The sequence below is a fragment of the Dendrobates tinctorius genome, unplaced genomic scaffold (genome assembly GCF_039654945.1).
Source record: "Dendrobates tinctorius isolate UK_male_01 unplaced genomic scaffold, ASM3965494v1 ptg000035l, whole genome shotgun sequence".
Classification (NCBI taxonomy): domain Eukaryota; kingdom Metazoa; phylum Chordata; class Amphibia; order Anura; family Dendrobatidae; genus Dendrobates; species Dendrobates tinctorius.
Genome location: NW_027361703.1, coordinates 17182254 through 17202795, shown reverse-complemented (window position 1 = coordinate 17202795; position 20542 = coordinate 17182254). Strand labels below are relative to the sequence as shown.

At 45.5% G+C, this 20542-nt stretch overlaps 1 protein-coding gene across 1 annotated transcript in view; it reads right to left on the bottom strand.

Moving 5' to 3' along the window:
• LOC141087819 (uncharacterized) overlaps positions 1-20542 on the bottom strand; it is a 198747-nt gene that overhangs the window by 96735 nt on the left and 81470 nt on the right. The window contains exons 9-10 of the mRNA XM_073573661.1: positions 17696-17833; positions 83-146 (exon numbers count right to left, since the gene is read on the bottom strand). Coding sequence (XP_073429762.1) covers positions 83-146; positions 17696-17833 — 202 coding nt within the window. The remainder of the gene's footprint in view (positions 1-82; positions 147-17695; positions 17834-20542) is intronic.

Genomic DNA, 20542 nt, shown 5'->3' with positions numbered 1-20542 from the left:
ATTCTTGTTAGAATTTTCTGCTAATTGATTGTATAATATGACAGCATAAGAAATAACAAGGCACCATTTCTTTGTACCTTACCTAGTACATCCAGTAGAAGTATCACATAATTGTGCAATGTTTCTCAAAGTGTTCTTCCCGTTTCCTGGAAATACAATATATGGTATAGCAAAAGCAACTTTGTTATCAATGAAATACGGTATCATTATAACCAAAATTACATCTTTATTACAAATTAATCAAAATAGTATTTTATTAATTCAATCATAAAAGTATATATATGAAATTGTAATATAAAATAAATCATATGGACAAAGATAAAAGGACACAAATAGTGAAAAATCTGAGGCATCCAAAAAATATAGACCAAAATTTCACTAAAAATTGTAAACAACTAGTATGATATACAGTATATAGATATATAAAACTTGTAGCAGCTTGTGCACATCAATACCTTCATTCAGCCATATATTTATTGCTTGCTTCCAAGTAAAATAGAGGCATAAAAAAAATAAATCATTACTAAGTTGTAGAAAGAAAGGTCATACCCAAATAAGTCCACTTGTGCCGTCAGATCACTCAGCCCCAACGCATGTTTCGCGTGGGCTTCCTCAGGGGAAGCAGGGCCCAAGCAGAATCCAGACCCTCATCACCAGATGTTAACTGACGGGGGGTGGAGATGATCCTGATACGACTCAGATATCTGAGGAGCACACTGACTGTACTGTGCTGTCAGGGCAGGAAGAGGAGGAGGGTGACTCTCAGGGTGAGGAGTGGGAGAACAGAGAGCATGACATGAGGTTGTAGATCCAACTTGGTATGAAACAGAGGCACACAGCTGAGTAGCTCAGCAGAGGAGGTGGAAGAGGAGGATGAAGACGAGGAGGTAACCTTACGGCTTGTGGAGTGATGCAACCATGACAAGCACTGCATCTTCAGCTATAACTCTGACTGTGGCCAGCAGCGGTTGCGGGTTTGAAGTTCTTAAAGACGACAAGGGTTGCATAGCCTGGGCCTTTTTTGAGACCGCAAAGGATGGCCCAACTCATGTTATCTGCCAACTTTGCAAAAACCAATTTAGTAGAGGCAAAAATTACAATTATTTGACTACTACACACATGAACCAGCACATGCGAGCACATTCAACATGAGTTAGTCTGGGAATCTCATTGAGCTAAAATACAGACTAGTGGGCCTCGCCAACCACAGGTCATCCCATTAATTGCATCTGCTGTTTCTTCCTCCTTTGTCACCGTGGCAAGTGTTCTCTCACAGGTCTCCAGCTGCAGAACCTCCACGTGTTTACCCCCTACAGTCGGGGTAAGTTAGAGCCCATCAGCGGTTATGAAAGTGGAGATGCCTGCTGGATTTGTTTCACCAAGCATACCACATCTTTCTCAATCCACCATAACATCTCCACCTGCACATCACTCACAGTCCAGCAGTTTGTTGAGTTCACTCCACCCTCTCTCAGCACAGCAGCCAGCCCTATGTCCGGCAGTTGTGGTCATGTTGCGTCCCCAGGAGTATGGTCGCCACAGTGGCATTACCTTCCTCCTAGGGAGTGTGATGTCATGCTTGGAAGCAATAATGGGTCTCTCTGTCAGTTAAGCACAACACACAGCATGGTTCCCACTCCAGGCCAGCAGAGGGAGCTCTGAACCAAAACTGGGGGAGGAGCTGCTCTCTGGGGGCCAGGAAGGGGAAGTTAGTCAGTTCGTGTAAGGGGGAAAAGTGAGTGGATGGGAGAAGAAGAGCTGGAGGATTGAGTGGGGTTCAGGCACACTTCTAGCATAGCGCATGGTCAGGAGTCCGGTCTCCAAGGTTGTATGGATGCTGATGTTCCTGCAGCAGAAACCGGAGGAGCAGGGGGCTGTAAATGCTCTGTTCCCACATAAGACTCTGAGGCACAACAGCAACGTGTGAACTAGAAGAAGGAGGCTACAGCTGTCTGCCATACGAGGGGGTTCTAAAAGAGAGCAAGCAAGGGGAACTTCATTGTAACTCAGTACTGCAAGTACCTCAGATAAGTGCTAGAAAGGAGACTACACAACCCATCTGCATGGAGAGATTCCTGAGTTGCTTCCAGGCTGGCCAACTCCTGTTCCAGCTGTAATCTGGATCCTGGACTGCACTTACAAAGCAAAGTAAAGGTAAAGGAAACTGCACCCTGTTGTGTCATTGCCTTCTTCCTGCAACCCCTTCAGCACTGCTACATCTGTGCCTAACACTGCACCCTCTTCCTCAACACCTATTCCCACTGCCCTGGGACTACAGCTCTACCTGTGGGGAGCTATTACATTTTGCTGCCTTATACCATCTGTCCCAGAGGATCTGCCTGCAGCGTCGGCTTAACCCCTTCATTGCAAAGCACCACAGGTGGCATCACGTATCATCCATCTATAAACTTTATTCAGCCACGTTTTCCCCTTTTTGCATGGACGCCCAGGGCCACGGACCAGGTCACCGCTACTGTGACACATCCCTCTGAGATACCGGCCTGGTACCGAGTAACCCCACTGCCCTGGCAGGTGATCCAGTCACGTAAAAGAATGTTTCCTCCTACACATGCCAAAGATAAGAGCTTGAACTTCACCATCTCCAATCTGTTGGCCACAGAAATGCTGCTGGATACAGACAGTTTCTGAAAGCTGATGGCCTTCGCAGTTGACCAGTCACCGTTTCTTCTTTAAGAAAGCCATGCCTGCACTACACCAGCATGTTGCAGACAACATCACCCGTTCCATGAAAAAATCTATGTCTGCCAGGGTGCATTTCACCACTGACATGTGGACGAGCAAACATGGGCAGGGGCATTACATCTTCCTGACTGGGCAGTGGATGACTCTGGCGGCTGTGGAGGCATGTGGGAAGGGGCTATTTCACAAGTCTTGGAATCCCCAAGCCTTATGTGACAAATATCGTTATCTAACACTTTCTCCACTGCTTCAGTCTCCTCTACCTCCTCTAGGACCTCCACCTGGGCCCTCAACCCCCCTCTTAATGAGACACACGTTCCAACAGTGCAGAGAGAATCCCCCATACCTCCATAATGCAAAGCTATGGCTCACAGCAGTCAGTGTTTAAATTAATTTGTCTTGGAGACCACAATCACACAGCTCAAGAGTTGTGGACAACTATCCAGTCTGAGTTTGAGCAATGGCTGTCTCCACTGAACATGAAGCCATGAATGTGTGAAGTGTGATAACGGTGCAAACCTGATGGTGGTCCTACACTGAGGCAACCTCACACATGTGCCTTGCATGGCTCACATTCTAGCTCTTTTCTGAACTTGCTCCATTTTTTTAATGTCTTTTTTAAAATGTGCTGCCCAGAACTGGATACAGTATTCCAGGTGAGGCCTGACCAAGGAGGAGTAGAGGGGGATAATTCACGTGATCTAGTTTCTACGCTTCTCTTAACACATCCTACAACTGTATTTGCCTTTTTTGCTGCTGCTTCACACTGTTGACTCATGTGAAGTTTGTGATATATTAGTATACAGAAGTCTTTTTCACACGTACTGTTGTTTAGATCTATTCCTCCCATTCTATAGATGTAATTTTCATTTTTCTTGCCCAGATGTAAAATCTTGAATTTCTCCCTGTTAAATACCATTCTATTAATCGCTGCCCATTGTTCAAGCTTTTCTAGATCCTTCTGAATTCTTTCTTTATCTTCTCTAGTGTTAGCTATCCATCCTAGCATTGCATCGTTTGCAAATTTGGCTAACTAAATTCAGTTTCCCTCTCTAGATCATTTATAAAAATGTTGAAAACACTAGCGACAGGAGAGAACCTTGTGGTACCCCACTTGAAACACTTTTCCAACTGGACGAGCAACCATTTATTACCACTCTTTGAGTATGATCACTGAGTCAGTTATGAATCCAACTAACCGTAGCCTTGTTAATCCCATACTTGGTCACTTTTTCAATAAGGATAGTATGAGATACTTTATCAAATGTTTTGCTGAACTCAAGATATACCATATCTACCACAATTCCCTTATTCACCCAGTCAGTGATTCCATCATATTAGGAAATTAGATTAGTATGGCATGACTTGTTTGCTACAAACCCATGCTGGCTCTGGTTGATTACTGTATTCTTATCCAAGTACTTACATGCATGCTGTTTAATAATTTGTTTAAATATCTTTCCTGGTATAGAAGTAAGGCTCACTGGCCAGTAATTTCCTGGCTCCGTCTTCTTTCCTTTTTTGAAGATAGGGACATTTGTCCTTTTCCAAATTTCTGGGACTTCTACTGTTTTCCAGGATTTTTCAAAGATTCTGGCTAGTGATTCTGCAATTTCTTCTGCTAACTCTTTCAGATCTTGCATTATTGCAGTCTGTGATACCTTTGCTTAGGCTTCTGTGCCTGATGTTGCTACTGCTGCTGATGTTACAACAATTTTTTTGAAATGTGGAGACTCCAAGTTGGGTCTCCATCTAGTGGGTTGCTTGTAGTAGAAGGGGTGTCAGAACCCCATTATACTATTTCTACTCTGGGGAAACTGATGCCACTTTAGTGGTGTGTGGCAATATTTTTTTGAAATGTAAAGGCTCCAAGTTGTGACTCCATCTGGTGGTTTGCCTGTAGTGAAAGGGATGTCAGAGCCCCATTATACTATTTCTACTCTGGTGAAATTGAAGCCACTTTAGTGGTGTGTGGCAATAATTTTTTGAAATGATGGGTCTCCTTCATATGTGTTGCCCATGGTAGTAGGACTTCCAGCCCGGCAGACCAGCAATCACTTTTAGCCAACTATCTGACTTACTATCCTTAATTGTTTCTAACAATAGTAGTCTACGAAGCTGATATTTATGCCACCTGAGAGTGGATCAGCAGAAAAGCAGTTTGAGTTGGTGCATGATATATCAGGGCTCCCAGCACAGCAATATCATGCAGGATTATACCGGTCCCTCATCTACCTTGTCTTAATTTAAGTTTAAATTCAGAGCTCTAAGTTTTGGCCTAGACCCTGATACCTCATGCATGGCCTATGGCTGACTGCTGCTGTGCCATTCTAAAATTTCTACGGTGGTTGAATTGATCAGTAAACTAACCTGTATTACTATCCTACATTTTTCTAACATTAGTGGTCTACCAAGCTCATATTTGTGCCACCTGAGTGTGGCTGAGCAAAAAAACAGTTTGAGCTGTTGCATGAGGTATTAGGGCTCCCAGCAAAGCAGGCTTACACTGGCTCATCACCCACCTCGTCTTAATTCAAACTTAAATTCAAAGCTGTAAATGCTGGCCCAGACCCTTATACCTCATGCATTCCTCATGGCTGACTGCTCCTGTGCCATTATCAAATTTCTACTGTGGGTCAATTGATGCCACTTTTCCTGGTGTCTGCCCTATTTTTTGGTAATGTTTGGACCCGAAGTTGGGTCTCCTTCATGTGCGTTGCCTAAAATATGGCAGAGCTCTCAGAGCACCAGGCCTACAGAGCTGGTACAAGCCCTGTCCCAGGCTGTGTGCCATGCATCCATGCTTCACAATTATACTATTTGTACTCTGGGTCAATTGATGCCACTTTTCCTGGTGTCTGCCCCCAATTTGAGCTGTTTGGCAGCTTCCCCCCCTTCCTGAAGGTGTTGTCTATGCGTTAATTTTTGCCTCCCATTGAATTCAATGGGGTTTGGATATGTTTGGTGAACTTGTTCTGTGAACATCAGGACTTTCACCGATCCAAACTGAACCTTAAAAGGTTCACTCATCTGTAATAGGGATAACATTTGCTCTTCTCCAATTTTCTGGGACTTTTCAAATTCTCCAGGATTTTTATTAAAGATTCTGGCTAGTGGTTCTTCAATTTCCTCTGCTATCTCTTTTTGTACCCTCGGATGTAATTCATCTGGATCAGGAGATTTAACAGTATTAGGCTGGTTTCACATTTGCGTTTTTTAGCGCTGGAAAAAAACGCATATGTGCGCATGCGTTTTTTCCCCTATATTTAACATGGGTGCGCATACCTGCGCGCTTGTAAGCGCATGTATGCGATTTTCATGCGCTGCGTTTTTTTGGGGTGTGCGTTTGTATTTTCCAGACGCAGCATGTTGCATTTTTTGGCCCTGCAAAAAAGCGCATGCGCACATATGCGCACGTTTTGCGCTAAAAATGGCCATTATAGCCTATGGATGCGCATATGTGCGCACTGGCATGCTCATGTATGCGTTTTTTTGCATATGCGTTTTTTTTTTTTAACCATGGAATTTAGGGGTTTGGGTTAGAGTTAGGGTTAGTTAAGGGGGTTTAGGGTTAGGGTTAGGGTCAGGGTTAGGGTTGGGGTTTGGGTCAGGGTTAGGGTTAAGTATGGTTTGGTTAAGGGTTAGGGTCAGGGTTAGGGTCAGGATTAGGGATAAGTATGGTTTTGTTAAGGGTTAGGGTCAGGGTTAGGGTCAGGATTAGGGTTAAGTATGGTTTGGTTAAGGGTTAGGGTCAGGGTTAGGGTTAGGGTTAGGGTCAGGGTTAGGGTTAGGGTCAGGGTTAGGGTTAAGTATGGTTTTGTTAAGGGTTAGGGTCAGGGTTAGGGTTAGGGTCAGGGTTAGGGTTAGGGTTAGGGTTAGGGTTAGGGTTAGGGTCAGGGTTAGGGTTAGGGTTAGGGTTAGTTAGGGTTTAGGGTTTGGGTTAGGGTTAAGTATGATTTGGTTAAGGGTTAGGGTCAGGGTTAGGGTTAGGGTTAGGGTCAGGGTTAGGGTTAGTAAAGTCATGGTTTGGGTTAGTGTGAGGGGCCACCTAATGTTGGAAAAAAACACAAACGCGGTAAAAACGCACTAAAAACGCATACAAACGCATAAAAACGCTGCGTTTTTTTCATGCATGCTCATAAAAATGCTTGAAAAAAACGCAGCAGTTGTATGCTTTTGTATGCGTTTTTTCAATGCGTTTTTTTGCGGGAAAAACGCGCTGCAAAAAAAAGCAAGTGTGAAACTAGCCTTAGACCTTTTTTGTACAAATTTAAAGGGGATGTACAGGACTTTTATATTGATATAGATGGCCTATTCTTAGGATACATCATCAATATCCAATTGTTGGTGATGGGACTCCTATCAGCTATTCTTGGTGCCAGCGGCAGCCAGATGTACTCAGTTGCAGAGCTGGATAGCTCTGTACTCTGTATAGTGGCCACAGCCGAGTATTGCATATCTACCCCTCATTCGAATTAGCAGGGGGCGGATGTGTACTTTCTAGCTCTGGCCACTATACAGTTGATGGAGCTGTGCAACTCCATAACTGAGCACATCTGCCCACCACCAGCACTGGGAACATATGATCGGTGGAGGTGCCAAGTGTCTCATCTCCTCGTATCAGATATTGATGACCTACCCTAAGGATAGTGGAAAACCACTACCCAAGTTACTAAATTTCAGGACAAGAAGGCACATATGCTATACATGTATTTTAAAATATTAATTCTTTATTGTAAATCCATATAAAAAAAATTGAAAACAAGCAGGGATTTCACAAATGTAGCAAATCAATATCATGAAAGCTTTAATATAGAAATGTGTGCAAATTAAATGACCAAAAGAATGCAGATATCAGTTTGAAAAGGGAGTATCACTAGAGATGAAAAGTGCTCGCTGCTGAACCACAGTATATACAGTGTAGTTGTAAAGTAAAGTGCCTCTATATTCAAGAAACGTTCCACTATCCAGAGATGATTTTCATCAATGGATCACACTGAGCTATATAACATGATCTATTAAAGGTGCATAGTCTTTCTAAAGTGCCATGTGTTTGTACTTACAGCCATAGAGTGAGAAGTCTGCATGTAGGGCTACCACCCATAGCTTCTTTCAGTGGGCGTTGCAAAGCTTTGACGAAAAGCCTTAATACAAACTATGAGCTCTATGTAATGGTGTACAGGATCAGGGCACACCATGTGCATGAGCAAAAAAGCAAGTTTTTAGTGCAGTCAGTAGCGTAGCTACCGGGGGGGGGGGCAGGGGGGGCGATGGCCCCGGGCCCTGCGCTCTGAGGGGGCCCACCGAAGCTCCACTGCACTACACCACTATTCTGCGGCAGAGCAGGGAGAATCGATCTCCCTACTCTGATGCCCAGCCGCTATGGGCCCCTGAGAAGGCAGTGGGGGGCCCCAGTGCCAGCAGTGGGCCCCCCACCTCTCAGCCAGCAATGTCGTCCTGGGCTATTCTGTGCGCACAGGACCTGCGATGAGGTCACAGGAGAGGCGGAGTCAATGGTCACATGATCAGGGGTCTTCAGTGGCTGCAGGACTCTGCTGTGCTGGCTGAATGAGGTGAAGTTTCTGTGTGGGGTCAGGAGGGGTTTACAGGGTGAATGTAGCAGAGCTGTGTTTGTATGAGGTGTACAGACCGGAGCAGTGTGTATAGAAGGTGTACGGAGCAGAGATATGCATGTATGAGGTGTACGGAGGAGCAGAGCCGTGTGTATAGTGTCATTATCCCAGTGCAGGTTTTGACCTGCACGTCAGGGGTTAATGTCTTGAGCTCAGTGCAGGCTTTGACCTGCACACCTGGGGTTAATTATTGTGGCCTCTCTTTGGTTCAGGCAGAGCTTTTTATTGCCCTGAGATACTCCAATCCCTGTCAGTTATACTTTTGCCTTTGACCGAGTGTTGTGACCCCTGTGTGCCTGTTCGTTGTCTTACAGCTTGCTTATATGGTTCTGATCCAGTTCTGTCCCCCGTTGTGAGTTTGCCTGTTGATTCTGTACTGTATATCTGCTCTCTGGTTTCTGACATCTTGGCTACGTCTTGACTATCCGTTCTGTCTTGCCCTTTGGTAATTGTCGTGCTATCTCATGCTTTGACCCCGGCCTGATCTGGTTTATTTCCCCGTCTAGCCAATTAGTAACTTTGTTCCGTAGTTAGTATTCTAGGAGTTTTCCTGCAGCTCCTAGCTCTCGGGAGTTTAGGCCACGCCCCCAGCAGTCACATGCTTCAGGTCCTGTGGGTCTGAAGCATGCATCTTCTCTGCTGCTGCCCGCTCCATAGGTATCTCTGAGCACAGGTTGTCCAACTCAGGACACACGCACTGGCTCAGTGAGCAAGTGCAGTGTGGTGTTCCTGACATTATAACTGACCGTGAACTTTTTTTTTTTTTTCTCTCCTCACTTCTGCAGCATGGACCCAATGCATGCCTTATCTGAGCAGGTGAAATGCTTGACTCAGTCGCTGCAGAAGCTAAGTTTGGAACACCAAGCTCTGGCCCAGTCCCAACGGCTTTCCGCAGGCTTTCAGCAGGTGGGGAACAGAGATATCATTTTAGTCCCACCCGAATCCCCAGTTAAGTTACCAGATACGTTTGCTGGTGACAAAAATGAATTTAGAGCGTTTAAAGAGGGATGTAAGCTCTTTTTCTCCTTGAGACCATGCTCCTCTGGGGATGAGAAACAGAGGGTGGGGGTAGTTATGGCCCTCCTTAGGGGGTCCCCACAAGCCTGAGCATTTTCTCTTTCCTCTTCTGCCCCAGAGAGAATGTCTGTGGATGCGTTTTTTGAGGCATTAGGGCTTATTTACGATGAGCCAGATAGAGTGCGTTTGGCTGAGGACAAGGTGATGGGTGTCTGTCATGGGAAGCATTCGGCCGAGTGGTTCTGTTCTGAATTTAGGCGTTGGGCAGCTGAGGTTTCTTGGAGTGATGCCGCCCTTCAGGGGCTGTTCTGTAGAGGCCATTGTGTGAATGTCTGAAGGATTCCCTGGCACTCCATCCTCCACCTGACTCCCTGGAGGATGCCATGACCCAAGCGGTTCGCATGGATCGCAGACTGTGGGCAAGAGGTGTTATGCAACTTGAAACATAATTATTCTCCAGTGGAGTTGAGACCCGGACTCCTCCAGTGGCTATGGAGGTGAGCGCTGTCACCTGTGATGAGAAGGAAAGAAGACGCCGCCGGGAGAAGCAGTTGTGCTTCTATTGAGGGGAATCTGGACATTGGAAGAAGGACTGCCCCTCCTGTCGGTCATCCTCCAAGGTGGCGGGAAATGACTAGGTCTGGGTAGTAGTCAAGGAGGCTACCCAGACCTTCAGGTACCTTTTTCCTCACTTGCAAAAATTGTGCTTCGGGTGGAACTGGAACTTGGTGATGGACCTGTTCAGACTACCGCCTTTGTTGACTGTGGCTCTGCCGTTAACCTGATTGATGCCCGGATTATGACTCTAAGATAGGGACAGTCAGGCTTCAGGATCCTGTTAAACTTGTGGCAATTAATTCATCCTCTCTTACCCGGGACAGTATCTGTTTCAGGTCTGAATCTTTTTCTCTGAAAGTGGGTTCCACTCATGTGGAAAAATTAACTTGTCTTGTGTTAGATAACTTGCCTGCAGGACTGGTACTGGGGATGCCTTGGCTACAACGCCATAATCCTACCATTGATTGGGTGATGGGGGAGATCACTCAATGGGGATGTAAAGATAAGTTTTGTAGCCCGGGGCCTTTTGTTAACTCTGTTAAAACCGTATCTGCGTCGTCTGTCGGTCTGGAAGGTATTCCGGAGTACCTGAAGGATTTTGAAGATGTTTTTTCCGAAAGTGAGGCTGAGGCGCTGCCACCACATAGACCCTACGATTGTGCCATTGATTTAGTACCTGGAGCCAAGTTACCTAAGGCTCGATTGTTCAATTTGTCTGGGCCTGAGCGCCAAGCCATGAAGGAGTACATAGCTGAGAGTCTCCGCAAAGGGCATATCAGGCCTTCTGTGTCACCCGTGGCAGCAGGATTCTTCTTTGTGAAGAAGAAAGATGGTGGTTTGCGGCCGTGCCTCGACTTTCGGGAACTTAACTAGATAACGGTTAGGAACACTTATCCACTTCCCCTCATCCCAGACCTATGTAACCAGTTATCTGGGGCCCAATGGTTCTCCAAATTAGATCTCCGGGGGGCCTACAACCTGATAATGGTTCGGGAAGGGGACGAGTGGAAAACTGCGTTCCTCACATCTGAGGGACTCTTTGAAAACCTGGTTATGCCTTTTGGGTTAACTAATGCCCCCACTATTTTCCAGAACTTTATCAATGTGGTGTTTTCTGACCTGATAGGCCGTTTTGTTGTCAATTATTTGGATGACATTTTGGTGTATTCCCCGGACAGTCAGTCTCACTTACAACATCTACAGACAGTTCTCCAGAGACTCAGGGAGAACCACCTGTTTGCTAAATTGGAAAAATGTTCGTTTTTCATACAGGAACTGTCTTTTTTGGGGCTGATTGTATCTTGTGAGGGGTTTCGTATGGACCCTAAGAAAGTGCTGGCGATCGCAGACTGGGTTCAGCCTCATGATCTCAAGGGGCTCCAGCGCTTCTTGGGATTTGCAAACTAATACCGGAGATTCATTAAAGGTTTCTCTCAAGTGGCTAAACCACTCACAGATCTTACCCAGAAGGGGGCTGATGTAAAAAGTTGGTCGGAACTCGCTAAGGAGTCCTTCTCAGCTCTTAAGAAATGTTTCATGTCCGCCCCGGTCTTGGTCCAGCCAGACCCGTCCAAATCATTCATTGTGGAGGTGGATGCTTCTGAAGTAGGGGTGGGGGCAGTGTAGTCCCAAGGTCCGGCCACCCTTACTAATCTCAAACCCTGTGCCTTCTTCTCCAAGAAGTTCTCATCCGCCGAGAGAAATTATGATGTAGGCAATAGAGAACTTCTTGCGGTCAAGCTGGCATTCGAAGAATGGAGGCACTTTTTGGAAGGGGCGACTCACCCTATCACTGTTATCACGGATCACAAAAATTTGCCATACCTTGAATCTGCTAAGAGGCTTACTCCTAGACAAGCCTGTTGGTCACTTTTTTTTCACGCTTTCAATTCTCCATTACTTTTCGAACAGGGTCCAAAAATGTTAAAGCGGATGGCCTGTCCAAAAGTTTTGACCCGGTGTCTCCCCCCGAGCCGCCGTCCTCCATTCTTCCCCCAGGGGTGGTAGTGGCGGGGGTCTCATCAGAGTTGGAACAAGAAATTTTGAGGGCCCAGTTCCTAGCTCCGACGACCAGGCCAGGGGATAAATTGTTTGTTCCGGAGTTATTGCGCCCTAGACTTCTGCAGGAGTTTCATGAGTCTAGGCTGAGTGCTCATCCCGGTATCACGGCCACTAGAGAGGCAGTAGCCAGGATTTTTTGGTGGCCTTCACTGAGGTCCGATGTCAAGAAATTCATTGCTGCTTGTGGAGTTTGTGCCCATTCCAAAAGCTCGCATAACCGGCCGGCTGGGGAACTCATTCCTTTACCGGTTCCAGATTGGCCATGGACTCATCTCTCCATGGATTTTATTACCGGTCTTCCACCTTCAAGGGGCAATACCGTGATCTGGGTGGTGGTGGATAGGTTTTCAAAACAGGCCCATTTCATTCCCTTGGCAGCACTACCCTCAGCAGAAACATTGTCAAGGTTGTTCGTGCAGCATGTGGTCCGATTGCATGGGGTACCCCTGAATGTGGTGTCTGACAGAGGTGTGCAGTTTGTGGCAAAATTTTGGAGGGCATTCTGTATGAAATTGGGCATCTCACTCTCCTTCTCGTCGGCATATTACCCAGAGAGTAATGGTCAGACGGAACGCACCAATCAATCCCTGGAACAAATTCTCAGGTGTCTGACCTCCGCCAGACAGGAGGATTGGTGTGATGCGTTACCGTTGGTGGAATTCGCTTTTAACAACCAGGTGAGTCAGTCCACCAACATGTCCCCATTCCTAATCAATTATGGGTTTAATCCTCATTTTGGGGAGTTTTCACAGGTGGATTCCGGTTGTCCAGGGGCAGAGGGGTCCGTCCAATGGTTAAAAAACCTCTGGGCTGAAATCCAGCGTAATATCTCCCGGGCCCAGGGGAGGTACAAATATTTTGCTGACAAAAAGAGGGCCCCGGGACACATGTTTCAGGTGGGGGAGAAGGCTTGGCTTTCCACACGTAACATCAACTTGAAGGAATCATCAGCTAAATTGGGACCAAAGTTCATTGGTCCGTACAAGATTGTGGAGATAGTCAACCCGGTGGCATATAGGTTGCGTCTCCCCGCCTCCTTAAAGATATCCAGTGTGTTCCATAAATCTCTGTTGAAACCAGTGGGGTTTGTCAAGGAGAACTCCGAGTCTGTTGTTCCTCCAGTGTTGGTGGAGGGTCATTTGGAGTATGAGGTTGGACATATTGTGGACTCTCGGTGGGTGCGCCACTCTTTGCAGTACCTGGTCCACTGGAAGGGATATGGACCGGAGGATCGCTCATGGGTCCCTGCTCACTCTGTACATGCAGATCGCCTGGTTCGGGCTTTCCATGCCAAGTACCCGGGGAAGCCTGGGGGACGAGAGGCCCCCGATGAGAGGGGGGTACTGTCATGATCCCAGTGCAGGTTTTGACCTGCACGTCAGGGGTTAATGTCTTGAGCTCAGTGCAGGCTTTGACCTGCACACCTAGGGTTAATTATTGTGGCCTCTCTTTGGTTCAGGCAGAGTTCTTTATTGCCCTGAGATACTCCAACCCCTGTCAGTTATACTTTTGTCTTTGGCCGAGTGTTGTGACCCCTGTGTGCCTGTTCGCTGTCTTACAGCTTGCTTATATGGTTCTGATCCTGTTCTGTCCCCCGTTGTGAGTTTGCCTGTTGATTCTGTACTGTCTATCTGCTTCTCTGGTTTCTGACTTCTTGGCTACGTCTTGACTATACGTTCTGTCTTGCCCTTTGGTAATTGTCGTGCTATCTCGTGCTTTGACCCCAGCCTGATCTGGTTTATTTCCCTGTCTATGCCAATTAGTAACTTTGTTCCGTAGTTACTATTCTAGGAGTTTTCCTGCAGCTCCTAGCTCTCGGGAGTTTAGGCCACGCCCCCAGCAGTCACATGCTTCAGGTCCTGTGGGTCTGAGGCACGCATCTTTTCTGCTGCTGCCCGCTCCACAAGTATCTCTGAGCACAGGTTGTCTTACTCAGGACACATGCACTGGCTCAGTGAGCAAGTGCAGTGCGGTGTTCCAGACATGTAGAAGGTGTACGGAGCAGAGATATGCATGTATGAGGTGTACGGAGGAGCAGAGCCGTGTGTGTATGGGGTGAGTGGAGCAGTTTGTGTACAAGGTGTACGCAGCGGTGCTGTTTGTGTACAAGGTGTTCGGAGCGGAGCCGTGTGTGTACATGGTGTTCGGAGCAGAGCCGTGTGTGTGCAAGGTGTTCGGAGCAGAGCCGTGTGTGTACAACGTGTTCGGAGCAGAGCCGTGTGTGTACGGGGTGTTCGGAGCAGAGCCATGTGTGTACTGGGTGTACGGAGAAGAGCCGTGTGTGTACGGGGTGTACGGAGCAGAGCCGTGTGTGTACGGGGTGTACGGAGCAGAGCCGGGTGTGTACGGGGTGTACGGAGCAGAGCCGCGTGTGTACGGGGTGTACGGAGCAGAGCCGCGTGTGTACGGGGTGCACGGAGCAGAGCCGCGTGTGTGCGGGGTGTATGGAGCAGAGCCACGTGTGTACTGGGTGTACGGAGCAGAGCTGCGTGTGTATGGGGTGCACGGAGCAGAGCTGCGTGTGTACGAGGTGTACGGAGCAGAGCTGCGTGTGTATGGAGCGGAGCCGCGTGTGTACAGCGTGTACAGAGCGGAGCCGCGTGTGTATAGGGGGTATCAGGTGCAGTAATAGTGACACATACGGCAGCAGCGGCTCAGCATTTGGGTATCAGGTGCAGTAATAGAGACACATACGGCAGCAGCGGCTCAGCATTGGGGTATCAGGTGCAGTAATAGGGACACATACGGCAGCAGCGGCTCAGCATTGGGGTGTCAGGTGCAGTAATAGGGACACATACGGCAGCAGCGGCTCAGCATTGGGGTGTCAGGTGCAGTAATAGGGACACATAAGGCAGCAGCAGCTCAGCATTGGGGTATCAGGTGCAGTAATAGGGACACATACGGCAGCAGCGGCTCAGCATTGGGGTATCAGGTGCAGTAATAGGGACACATATGGCAGCAGCGGCTCAGCATTGGGGTATCAGGTGCAGTAATAGGGACTCATACAGCAGCAGCGGCTCAGCATTGTGGTATCAAGTGCAGTAATAGGGACACATACGGAAGCAGCAGCTCAGCATTGGGGTATCAGCAGGGTGAGAGGTTTGTACAGGTTGGGGATACATGGTGATGGAGCTGGAATATGAGAAGTGAAATGTGTCTTTCTTGTAATCTCTGTAGCCGAGTCCTGGCTGGAGTAGTTGTCATGTCGGTCTGGGCCAGATGGAAAAGATGGGAACAATAACGATTCCATCAGAAGGATCGTCAGCGGTAAGACACCAACTATAACTGTGCAGTAATCACTTGTATGTTTTGTAGGACTGGAATCTACCACTGACCATATGGCGGTAATATCCATGTTGGTCTTTATATAGGGATTATTTTCAGTAACAATGCAGTCATCTCCTACATCCACTATTAGGGGGCGCCACCGAGTTGTAATCAAAGTTACCTAGTTAGGGGCCCACTCAGAAGTTTCGCCCCCCCTGAACCGAAACCCTAGCTATGCCTCTGAGTCCAGTGGTTTATGTACCATCGCTGACTACTAAATTACACTTAAAACTTAAAGCTCGGCTAATATTATTCAACAGTAGGCTTGTCATAGCTCATTAAAATAAATAGGAAATAGTCTGATCCCTGCTGGCTCCTGGTACCGCTCTGCGGTGATCTCACCACAGGAACATTCTTTTATGGGTAATTGATTAATTTTGATTTTACATAAAACAATGCGTTATAGTTTAAAAAAAACATTAATACATGCAAAGAATTGAAAAAGAAAAACCAAGGAATTATGGTAAAGGGTAAATGCAAATGGCAAAATCTTCAGGATTTATTCTGTACATGTGTTATATTTAATACAATCTGCAGGATTATTCTTATTTGTGAATAAACATATACAGTTGTGGCCAAAAGTATTGACACCCCTGCAAATCTGTCAGATAATACTCAGTTTCTTCCTGAAAATGATTGCAAACACAAATTCTTTGGTATTATTATCTTCATTTAATTTGTCTTAAATAAAAAAACACAAAAAGGATTGTCCTAAAGCCAAATTGGATATAACTCCACACCAAACATAAAAAAGAGGGTGGACAAAAGTATTGGCACTGTTCGAAAAATCATGTGATGCTTCTCTAATTTGTGTAATTAACAGCACCTGTAACTTACCTGTGGCACCTAACAGGTGTTGGCAATAACTAAATCACACTTGCAGCCAGTTGACATGGATTAAAGTTGACTCAACCTCTGTCCTGTGTCCTTGTGTGTACCACATTGAGCATGGAGAAAAGAAAGAAGACCAAAGAACTGTCTGAGGACTTGAGAAACCAAATTGGGAGGAAGCATGAGCAATCTCAAGACTACAAGTCCATCTCCAAAGACCTGAATGTTCCTGTGTCTACCGTGCGCAGTGTCATCAAGAAGTTTAAAGCGCATGGCACTGGGGCTAACCTCCCTTGATGTGGACAGAAAAGAAAAATTGACAAGAGATTTCAACGCAAGATTGTGCGGATGTTGGATAAAGAACCTCGACTAACATCCAAACAAGTTCAAGTTGCCCTGCAGTCTGAGGGTACAACAGTGTCAACCCGTACTATCCGTCGGCGTCTGAATGAAAAGGGACTGTATGGTAGGAGACCCAAGAAGACCCCACTTCTTACCCCGAGACATAAAAAAGCCAGGCTGGAGTTTGCCAAAACTTACCTGAAAAAGCCTAAAACGTTTTGGAAGAATCTTCTCTGGCCAGATGAGACAAAAGTAGAGCTTTTTGGGCAAAGGCATCAACATAGAGTTTACAGGAGAAAAAAAGAGGCATTCAAAGAAAAGAACACGGTCCTTACAGTCAAATATGGCGGCGGTCCCCTGATGTTTTGGGGTTGCTTTGCTGCCTCTGGCACTGGACTGCTTGACCGTGTGCATGGCATAATGAAGTCTGAAGACTACCAACAAATTTTGCAGCATAATGTAGGGCCCAGTGTGAGAAAGCTGGGTCTCCCTCAGAGGTCATGGGTCTTCCAGCAGGACAATGACCCAAAACACACTTCAAAAAGCACTAGAAAATGGTTTGAGAGAAAGCACTGGAGACTTCTAAGGTGGCCAGCAATGAGTCCAGACCTGAATCCCATAGAACACCTGTGGAGAGATCTAAAAATGGCAGTTTGGAGAAGGCACCCTTGAAATATCAGGGACCTGGAGCAGTCAGCCAAAGAAGAATGGTCTAAAATTCCAGCAGAGCATTGTAAGAAACTCATTGATGGTTACCGGAAGCGGTTGGTCGCAGTTATTTTGGCTAAAGGTTGTGCAACCAAGTATTAGGCTGAGGGTGTCAATGCATCACATGATTTTTCGAACAGTGCCAATACTTTTGTCCACCCTCTTTTTTATGTTTGGTGTGGAATTATATCCAATTTGGCTTTAGGACAATTCTTTTTGTGTTTTTTCATTTAAGACAAATTAAATGAAGATAATAATACCAAAGAATTTGTGTTTGCAATCATTTTCAGGAAGAAACTGAGTATTATCTGACAGAATTGCAGGGGTGTCAATACTTTTGGTCATTATACTTTGAGTGGAGAATCCCACAAAGGATAAAAAAAAGTTCTAATTCCTACATCAGTGATCGTGTGATATTTTTAAAATTCTTTTATACTAAAATCATTGGATGTTTGTTTTTGGGCTCATTTGTGATTATCTCTTTGCCTCAAAAATGTATGTAAAAATCAATAGGATACCTCTTAGTCCTGCGGAGTAGGCAGTCACAGCTCTGCCATAATTTAGTCTTCTCTCCAGTCCAGACTTAGTAGCATTTCTGGTCATACCATTAGCATGACATGGAGCTTGATGCTGGTCTGGATTCTGATTCCTTGATGCTGTATTAAATATAACAAAGAGATTTTATATTGCTGTTAGCTTTATAAGCAATGAAATAATATATAGTATATACTGTACATCTATAGAGAGATAGTCTGTATCAGGGGCATTGCTAGGGTTAGGAAAGATCTGTGGTCCAAGCCCTGAGGCATGATCTTTGCATCCTATCCTTCCCCTAAACAAAAAACTGTAACACCACTGATAACAATGATAATGTAAATGAAACCTACAGTACAGTCCCAAGAAACTCTACAGTTAGTTAAATTTTGGGAAAAACGTGAATTACATTGAAATTGCACTTTCCACTCAATTGTAGCCATGAATGTAAGTGATGTAATATAATAGTTAGACCACGTTCACACCTACATATGTACGTTCTGTTTGTCCTGTTTTTAGAAACAAGCAGAACGTCTTAAGTCAAATAGTTGCATAATTAATACAAATGGAAATCGTGGGGGATCATTGATTATTATGGGGTGTGTCGGGGTTCTATTATGAGTCAGTTTTATCAGGGAAAATAAAGTTCTGCGCGATGCTCTTTTACTTCCATTCTAAATACGGAAATATAGACGCTCTTATAATAATCAATGGTTTCCATCTGCTCTCCTTGTACCCGTTGTAGACATTCATTTTGTTTTTCAACTTCTAAAAAATAACAATCAAAATGCCAGAATGCAGGTGAGAAGTAGCTCAAGGCCAGGGACAGACAGCCATATTCCACAGTACACATATGGACCACAGCGCCCAGTCTGAGTGCCGGTCCCGTGACCTGGACTTCTAGGCATGTATGAGGCCTGTTTCACACGTCAGTGGCTCCGGTACGTGTAGTGACAGTTTTATCACATACCAGAGACACTGACACACTTATGCAGATGTCAGCGTGTTTTCACAGATCGTGTGTCTGTGTGCAAAACATGCAGACATGTCGTTTTGACCCGGACATACGGGCCACAACACCTGCAGCACACGTGCACACGGAGAACAGTGAACACTGTCCTCCGTGAGCACGGATGGCCACCAGGGAAGAAGCTGCTACTGTAAGCGCTGTTCCCCTGCATGTGGTGCTGAACGCGGCTGTCATTCTCCCTGCCTCTAACCTCTAAAGAACCATACATTTTTAATTTTTCTGCTTTCCTAAGTTCCTCTCCTTGTTCTAAGAGCTATAGCCTTATATTTTTAGCCATCTGCAAGCTTGTTTTTGTGAGTAAAGTTGTAGTTTTATAAAAAGCATAGCCAAAGAAATAAAAGGAACTTTAATCAATTCCCAAAATAAGTATCTAATGCATTATCAGGATGCAGCAGCCCACTTGACAAAGGAGGTAACACAAATCCAATAAACTGATGAAACAACCACTCTTTTACAAGTTGTAGTTTTGAATGAAAGATGATCGCAGTGTACCATGGGATTAGGGAAGAATTGCGCAGGGAGGGGGCTCCCTGCGCGCTTCCCTGAGACCCCCGGAGCGACGCGATGTGCTGCGTCGCTCCGAGGGTCCTCCTCGCTGCAGGCACCCGGATCCAATATGGCTACGGGGGCCTTCGGGGGGCCTGCAGGGAGGCGGCTTCCTCAGTGCCTGCAGAGAGCAGGCAAGGAGGAAGCCTGTGCAGAGCCTGTTAGATCGCTGATCTGACAGAGTGCTGTCCAAACTGTCAGATCAGCGATCTGACATATTACAGTGATGTCCCCCCTGGGACAATAAAATAAAGCTAAAAAAAAAGTGTAACAATAATTTATAAAAAGTCCCTAAATAAATTAAAAAAAATGAAAAAATATTGTCTAATAAATTCATTTTTTTAGAAATAAAAAAATAAAAGTAAACATATTTAATATCGCCGTGTCTGTAACGACCCGTCCTATAAAACTGTCCCACTAGTTAACCCCTTTAGAGAACCCCTTTAAAAGTAAAAATAAAAAACAAAGCAAAAAACAATGCTTTATCATCATACCGCCGAACAAAAAGTGCAATAACGCGCGATCAAAAAGACGGATATAAATAACCATGATACCGCTGAAAACATTATCTTGTCCCGGAAAAAATAAGCTGCCATACAGCATTATCAGCGAAAAAATAAAAAAATTATAGCTCGCAGAATAAAGCGATGCAAAATAACTATTTTTTTTTATATAAAATTGCTTTCATTTCATTAAAGTGCCTAAACATTAAAAAAACAACATAAATGAGGTATCGCTGTAATCGTACTGATCCAAAGAATAAAACTGCTTTATCAATTTTACTGCACGCGGAACGATGTAAACGCACCCCTCAAAAGAAATTCAAGACATGTTAATTTTTTTTGTTCATTCTGCGTACCCAAGAATCAGAATAAAAAGCGATCAAAAAATGTCACGTGCCCGAAAATGGTACCAATAAAAACGTCAACTCGTCCCGCAAAAAACATGACTCAGTGGGTCAAAATAAGGAAAAATTATAGCTCTCAAAATGTGGTGATGCAAAAACTATTTTTATAATAAAAAGCGTCTTTTAGCATATGACAGCTGCCAAATATCACAAATCCAATAAACTGATGAAACAACCACTCTTTTACAAGTTGTAGTTTTGAATGAAAGATGATCGCAGTGTACCATGGGATTAGGGAAGAATTGCGCAGGGAGGGGGCTCCCTGCGCGCTTCCCTGAGACCCCCAGAGCGACGCGATGTGCTGCGTCGCTCCGAGGGTCCTCCTCGCTGCAGGCACCCGGATCCAAT